This window comes from Xiphophorus hellerii, chromosome 7 (genome assembly GCF_003331165.1).
Source record: "Xiphophorus hellerii strain 12219 chromosome 7, Xiphophorus_hellerii-4.1, whole genome shotgun sequence".
In the NCBI taxonomy this organism is placed as follows: domain Eukaryota; kingdom Metazoa; phylum Chordata; class Actinopteri; order Cyprinodontiformes; family Poeciliidae; genus Xiphophorus; species Xiphophorus hellerii.
The window spans coordinates 13,590,430-13,598,229 of NC_045678.1; the positions used below are offsets into that span (position 1 = coordinate 13,590,430).

The 7,800-nt window shown below is 34.0% G+C and overlaps 1 protein-coding gene across 1 annotated transcript; it reads right to left on the bottom strand.

The window, feature by feature from the left end:
• Nucleotides 1-2,685: 2,685 nt before the first annotated feature.
• On the bottom strand, nucleotides 2,686-7,454 carry LOC116722920 (uncharacterized). The gene is made up of 7 exons (XM_032567337.1): nucleotides 7,253-7,454; nucleotides 6,861-6,884; nucleotides 5,791-6,072; nucleotides 5,578-5,607; nucleotides 5,006-5,120; nucleotides 4,132-4,209; nucleotides 2,686-3,988 (listed from the first exon to the last, which is right to left on the bottom strand). The coding sequence occupies exons 1-7, from the start codon at nucleotides 7,293-7,295 to the stop codon at nucleotides 3,943-3,945; spliced, it is 618 nt and encodes a 205-aa protein (XP_032423228.1). The 5' UTR covers nucleotides 7,296-7,454; the 3' UTR covers nucleotides 2,686-3,942.
• Between the last annotated feature and the right edge of the window lie 346 nt (nucleotides 7,455-7,800).

Here is a 7,800-nt window from a genome sequence, read left to right on the forward strand (position 1 = left end):
ACTGTGAAATAAGAAATCCTGTTAATCTGTCACACTTTACTGAAGTTAAGGTTCTAATTGGCGCATTAAAGCAAAAGGAAAGGGGCTACAAAAGATGTACTGTGAATCTTTTTATGTCACAATTAAAACACTGATGTAAAACACTGATTTCATAGAAAAAAAATTTCTTGTTACAATTTGCTCCTTGTTTGTTTAATAAACTTTCATTTCCTTCTTTTAACCATAAAACATGACGTGAAACATAGAGCTCCTTTATGTAACACGAGAAAGACTTGTCAGCTAACTTTCTAGTGAAAAAAATAATTTTGCTACTAGATTTCACAGATTCCATCTGTTGAGAAAATGATGTGCATATTTGTATTCAGCCAGGTTTAATCTGATGCCCTGAAAAACAATAAAGCACAAGCATGATTAATAAAGTAAAAAGTAAATCTTGTAAATTAGTTTGTGATTTACTCTCACTATTAATTAGAGTTTTCAGTGAAGGTCTTAGAGTTTTGTTACAGAACAAATTGCATCAAGAGGACTAAGGAACACAGCAGAAGGGTCATGGAGAAAGTTGTGGAGAAGTTTGTAAAAGAATGTGTTCCGGTCCAATGAGAAGCATGTTGAACCTTTTGCCCTACAATTGTGAGCATTGTGTGTTGGAGAAAACATGAAACAATATCTGTCGCTGTGGGGATATGAGAGTGAAATGTTCAACCTGTCATCTGAAACTGGAATGAACAAACAGCATGACTGCAACCAAAAAATGGCTGCCAATCTAAGCTGACAGGCCGGACGAAGACAGCATTGGTCAGAAAAGATGCCGCTGCTTACCGTAATACAGACTGCCACAAGTAAAACACAGAAATCCTGTGGAAGGAGATGTTCTGGTAAAAAGAGACCACAGTTAGTAAAAGTTTGACCTACATGCAATAAACAATGGAAAAGTTTCACTTCGTAACTGCTCAGAGTTTATAGCAAGATGGACGGAAATAAATGCAAGACAATCCTATCAAAAGATTCACCTTCCCAAAACAAGAAGCTACAAGGAAATGTTTTACATCATAGCGCATTCATATGATTTATATTCTGTGTTACGCACTGACTATAAACCTATCTGATCTGACTGAGCTTGAGTTATTATGTAAGATAAGTGGGCAGAAATAGTCCTTTCCTGATGAGAAAAGCTTGTAAAAATATTAAGGTGTGGCTGCAGCTTATTGATTCAGAACAACTGAATACAAATGCACTCCGCATTTTTTGTATTTGTATTTGTGAAGTATTAGACACATAAATGAGAAACACAACAGAAATACTGGGAAAATAATACTAATGTAAGAGAACACGAGGAGATGAATAAATTACATAATATATGGATAAACTGAAGTAGGAAAGTCAAAATAAATGAAAAACAGAGGAGGTTAAAATGGAAACCCAAATGAGACTCCAAACACCAAACTCAGTAAAGTCCAAGGTATCACATTCAAATTAGAGTTACATGTTTAACAAATAAGCACATTTGCAGTCACGTATACTAAATTAGAATATTGCTATATTAAGTTCATTTATTTCCGCAACTCAATTTACTAACTGGAATACATGATATAGATAAATTTAACTCACTTGAAGTTTTCAAGCCTTTATTTCTGTCAACTACGATGAGTTTGAAATATATTTTTGAGATTTTTAATTCTATGAGATGTATAAACGAGGACTCTGTAAGAAAGACTTAAATTAGTAAACATATTTATTAAGCAATCCAAATAAATACAGATACATACAGATTAAGAAAGCCCTACATTTAGAGACCAGTTGGAGGGACAAAGTCAGTAAAAGTCACCCTGAAACTACAGTTTCTCTGCCTTTTATAGGGGTACAGGGAGTACACTCACAGCTTCCCATATTTGACATCACTGCTTGTGGACATTGGACCTCCAAGCCGGGGTCTTTATCCATGCAGGTCCATATAGGGCAGACTGTAGCTATGGGATGTGTGGGTCACTCAAAGCATGAAGGTCTCAGTTTGGGGATGCTACTGCAACATAAAGGTACTACAGGTTTCATTTTACAGCCATTCTCTATAAATTATAATTATTGCAATTTGAAGAAATAAAGGCTTGAAATTCTTCACTTTAGGTGTAATGACCATACATTATGAGTTTAGCTGCACTTATTCATTCCAGTTTTAGATGACAGATTGAACAGTTCTCTCAGATGTCCAAAGCGAGAGATGCGGTTTTAGATTTTTTTCTAACACACAATATTCACAATGTAGACCAAAAGGTTTAATATGCTTCTCATTGAAGCCCTGACCTTCTTTCACCATCTTTTCCAAATCTTTCTTCCAGACCTGTCTGCTTGGTTCCTTAGCCCTCATGATGCAATTTGTTCTCTAACAATCCTCTGACACCTTCACAGAATAAATCATTAAGAAATAAATTGTATTTACTATATAAATGATTTATGATGGATTGTATTTAAGAGTATAAGAATAAGATCTGAGTATGTATCATTTGTCTCAGTATAATAAATCTGTGAAACTTTTTTGTAGCATAATATTTTTTTTGGAGACTTAAGTACAATTTGCTGATGAGACTTTCTTGTTCTATGTAATAGAGGAAGCGAGCCAGGTATCAAAGCATTATTGGTGGTATATAAAAAGGAAATGAAAGCTTATAAAAGGAAATAAGACCAACCAACAACATTTTTCTATTAAGTTTAATTTTAAAAAAAAATGCTTATACAGTAAATACACTTTGTACATTAGTGTTTCAAATCCCAAATTACAAAGGAAGTGCACAGTAGACAGTCTGACCACATTTTAGGGGGAGGGAATCACAGTACATTTCTTAAGCTGCTAGCTGCATCTCTTCAGTGAATTGAACATTGTTACATTCGATCTAACTATATCTTAATTAGCACCTTTCCTCAGCTTTATCCATTTGAAAATTAACTTGAAAACAGGAAAGCAAAAACAAAAGACAATTGGTAGAGAGTATTCCAGGCACAAAAGGTCATTTTCCTTTGTTTCTGAGTCATTATGGAGGAAGAGTCATTATGAGCTTTTCCTTTAAATACTTTGCTGACTTTGACCTTTTATTCACATTTTGTCTACTTCCTTAAAAAAAACCCTCCATGGCTTGAATCAGCAGTTTGTCTTTGTTGACCCTGATGAAGCGGAAACATTTTAGTATCTTATTTTCTCAGTGCAGTTTTATTGGAGTCCAGCTCCTATTGTTCAAAATCCTCTTTAAAAATATTAAAAATCAAAATGATTCTCTTTGGCAGTAGGGATTAATTAAAAGGTATCAAACCTCTTGAATATCTTACAAAAGTTACATACTTTCAACTGAAAGGAAAAACAAACAATATCTTATGTACATCAGCCTAATATAGGTTAAGAAAGTGTAGACAGAAATAAATGATATTATCCATTAACAAAGAACAAAGATATGGCACTACATCTGATTACATCTGCAGAAAGAAAGAAATATTAATCACCCAATAGCTACATGATGCCTAAAAATATTTGTTACATAAATATAGATAGAAATTAAGTCTCTGTAAAAAGGAATATTTCTGATCAAATGGAAATAGATTTGCTTTGCATCCCTGTTGATTATATATATTTTAATTACAATGATAAGATAATTTCTACATCCAGCTAAAGTAAACATTATTATAAGAGCTCAGCTCAATGTAAAATAAAATTAAAGAGCTGCACATTCTGGCTGGTGATTTTTAAAAGCTTACAAATGTTCCTCCTATTGTTCCCAAGAGAATTCAAAAACACCAAAAAACAAACCCGTTGTCAGGTGTTTAGCAACAACAAAGGATGATGGTAGAGAGCTTATAAGACAGTTTACAGAAAGTTGCGTCGGCAGTCTTTTCGATGGCTCTTGTTAAGACACATCCTGATGATAATAGGTCAGATCAGAATCAGGGCAGTCTGGAGGCTCAGCGCAAAGGAAGTTGCCTTTCTGGTTCTTGGTCCATGTCTGGTCTGTAGCAGAGAGCAAGAATAAGGGGTGGCTGCAAGCATTTTTTTATCACTGCTGTCTTCAGACAGTGTGACTGGATTTGAGTTCCAGGTCCAAATAACATTTAACTGATTTCAGGGAGATCAGTTAAATGATCAGAACTTACCTGATGATCAGAGGTGGAAAGAAGTGACGTGCAACTGGTTCCCCCTTTTGCTTATTATGTAGCTGGTTCCTTCGTTTTCTGTTGATAGATAAGTATGAAAACTGAATTGTCGTGTCTGACAAAAACAAAGTGAAACTGTAGATTAACAAGGTCACATTGTACTGCTCCTTAATCATGCTGACTTGAGCACAAAATGTAGTCATACCACAATTCTGATTGTTTTAAAACCTTTCACTTTCTTTTTTACTTATCTACATTAACATTTTACACCCGTGCATGTTTCTCTCTGCTTTCTCACAATGCTGAATGTCTCAGGTATTACCAAAGCACAGCCTAAATTTGCCTGGCAGTTGTAAGTACAATGTTACAATTGTGCATTTAGGTAACTGTCCTTTTTAACAATTTAACCAAAAATTTGCTGTTCACGGTTTTGTTCAATGTCTCAAAATAGATTAATGAAAAACCTCATTTAGAAACAGCATTTAAAAATAATCATAGAAATTCAATAAAAAATTACAGAACAAACTAAGTTTACAACAAATCTTTTGTAACATTAAATATGTTTTAATATTTAGAGTGTTGTGTTGTTGACGTTTTTTGTTGTTTTTTTTATTTCGGCATTTTCTAGTATCAGTGTCCTGAATCTTTCCATGACAGTGTTTTGCTGCTATATATGCTTAGATCTGACCAAATGAAATCTAGATTCAGCAGCAGTAGTCCAGAAATTTGGTAGCATATGAAGACAAGGGCAGATTCTTAGTTTATAAAGTTTTACATTTTGTTCATGGTGTGCATAGAAGATATAAATGAACATAATTAATTAAAAAGTGAAGACTTTTAAAAGTTAGTTAATTTGGAACTCTGCAACACTCACCGTAAAAGAAGAAAAATGCAGCCAAAGAGCAGAAGTGCAGGTATGATGATGAATGCAAAATACTCCTCTGGACGGTCTGTGGAAGGACTTATGACCCTTTCCGTTGTTCCACGAACTATAAGTGGTGGAATTGGGAGGAGGGTACAACATGAGTAAAAATGATCTACATAACAAATAGTCTTTGAGTTAAGGACAGTGTCCTTAACTCAAAACAATCAACACTTTATTTTGAAATTATATAACATACAAGTATATCATTAGTAAATGAGAATATGGTGAGGAAGTTCAATCATTTCATATCCTTTCACTTTTGTTTCTGAAAGTGAAACTCGTATTTATCCAAATTTTCTTACATATAGAGTGAATTATTTTAAACCATTATTGCTTGGAATTTTGAGGATTGTAGCTTACAGATAATAAACACTCAAAACTCAGAGTCAGCACCATTGAACTTTTTCACAGTATTCTATTTCTCTGAGATCTACCTGCTAAGATATGGGCTTAATGTTGGGAAGGATTTTAATCTGGCATCAGCAATGAATCATATCAGTTCACCCGCTTCGGATACTAACCTGAACATTGTGTTGAGTTCATGTTGACGTCTGCAAAGAGAAAAGAAAGGTTGTTAAAAAATTTAGTTTGAGCAACACTGTCAATGTTTTACCAAGCAAACATTTTAACATCATTTATCATTGCCCTGGCAAAGAAAGTACCTAAACTAAAAAACACAAAACATAAGAAAACTCATTATTGGTCAAAATAAATGGTAAAGAATTATAACTTACGTAATGTCACAATGTTTTTGGAATATATTCCTCCTTCAAAAAAAAGACACTTGTAATCGCCACCGTCCCCTTCTGTGATGTTCTTCAGAAGGATAGAGCAGTTTTTGGAGCTTTCACTTAGAAACATTTTAATCCGGTCTGTGTAGCTCTCCATAGTACTGTTATCTGAATAAATTGATTTGTTATCTTTTTGCCACTTTAATTCCTTTGCCATTTTTGAGCAGTTGCATTCCAGAAGAACATCGGTATGTTGACAGCTTTCAACAGTAATGGGTGGGTTATCTAAAATAGGAAAGATACAATGCTTAGTCCAAATAGTCAGTTCTGCGAAACACACATTTCATATTTTTCAAAGCAGAATTAAATATTTATTGACTCTTTTAAAGAGAAAACACCAAAACATTTGCTTTCGTTTTCTTGGTCTTTTTTCTGACAGAATTGTTGAAAGTAACCCTCTTTTCATCATCACCATGTGGTTAGAATCTCTTCTTGGTGTTCGGTATAACATTAACTGATGTATAACTGGATAAAAAAAATACTTATAAATAAAGAGCGTTGATATCTATTGAACAATATTTGTCTTTGAATGTGGCCCTTTTTATTTGTTTACCAAAAAAAATTTACAGACACATCTTATTCTTCTTTGTTTTGCACTGCTGTTGGAGAGCAGTAAGAAGGACACCAAAAGGAATCTTCGATTTGGAGTTGAAGGTACGCAAACAGGAACACAATTTGTACCTGAATGCAAGTTAATACATGCTGACATGCCATGAGTAAAGGTTTGATTTAAATGACCTGCATAAAAATATAAAACCAAGATTAACTGTCAAGCCAATAACATACATCTACTAAAGTCTATCCTGGTATGGACTCAAACGCTCTCTGACATTTCAAAACCTTGTTTGAGTGAAAGGACGGACAGTTTGCTGAATCTTTGATGTGCTATGTTTAACAGTATGAACTGTAGCATTAAATATAGAAGTATAGCACTGCAAAACTCTTAACCCAACTTAAAGTCACTTCCACAAACAATAGAATTAATTCTTAATACTTTATTACAAAAAACTGACCTTGTGTTGTTTGTAGGAAAGACCCTGTAAATAGAACAAAATGAAACTGTTAGATCACATTGAAGGTGACTCTTGAGTAATTCAATAATTGGTAAAGCATGTCTAAGTGTATTGATTTTTTTTTTTACAACAAAAATAAATACTTTGCAAAGTCAAGCAAGGCTGGACTGTGCTTCATCAATTATAATATAATTTAAAGAATTACTTGGCACTCTTAGAGTGATATATTTGCATAAACACAAATATTATAAAGCAGTAATAGGCTGAAAAATAAGTCTTTCTGTGAAAACGATTCCAAAGAAAAGGTTGCTTCATAAAGTCAGATGGAACATATAAAAGTAAAAAATAAATGTCTTGTAGAATAAAAATGTTTCCATTAATTTTTAACTTACCGAATATTACGACAAGAAAAAGTGGCGCATGATGCAGTCCCATTTTGTTTTCTCTTTCTATGGCTTCCTTAAAAACTAGTTATCTGGACCAATCAGTTTTCGTTTTTGAGAGTTCTCCTAGTCTGAGGTTGGGACATCCAGACGCAACATTCTGCAGACTAATCTACGAACTTCAAGAACTCCCCGTTTTAACACTAGGCCCTCCTAGTGTTAAGCAAGTGAAAGCAAGAGAGAAAAAAATCACCGGAACAGGGCTGTCAAAAGTGAATCCCGGATCCTCCTATAAAACCGCAGAGGGGGCGAAGTTATGCAGCACCAAGTTCTCAGTCATTTGATTTATCAAAATTGGTTTTTAGACACGATGAAGGGTACAATTTAACAGCAAAATGTGATAATTTGCATTAGCTCGATGTTCGATTTATTTATGATGCCGCAAGTACAGGTATGATTTCCAGATGGACTTTGATTTCGAAACCAATCCCTGTGTATCCGTTTTATCGTGCTACTGTCAAATAAAGTTAATTATAAAGTCTGAGGAAGTTTACAGA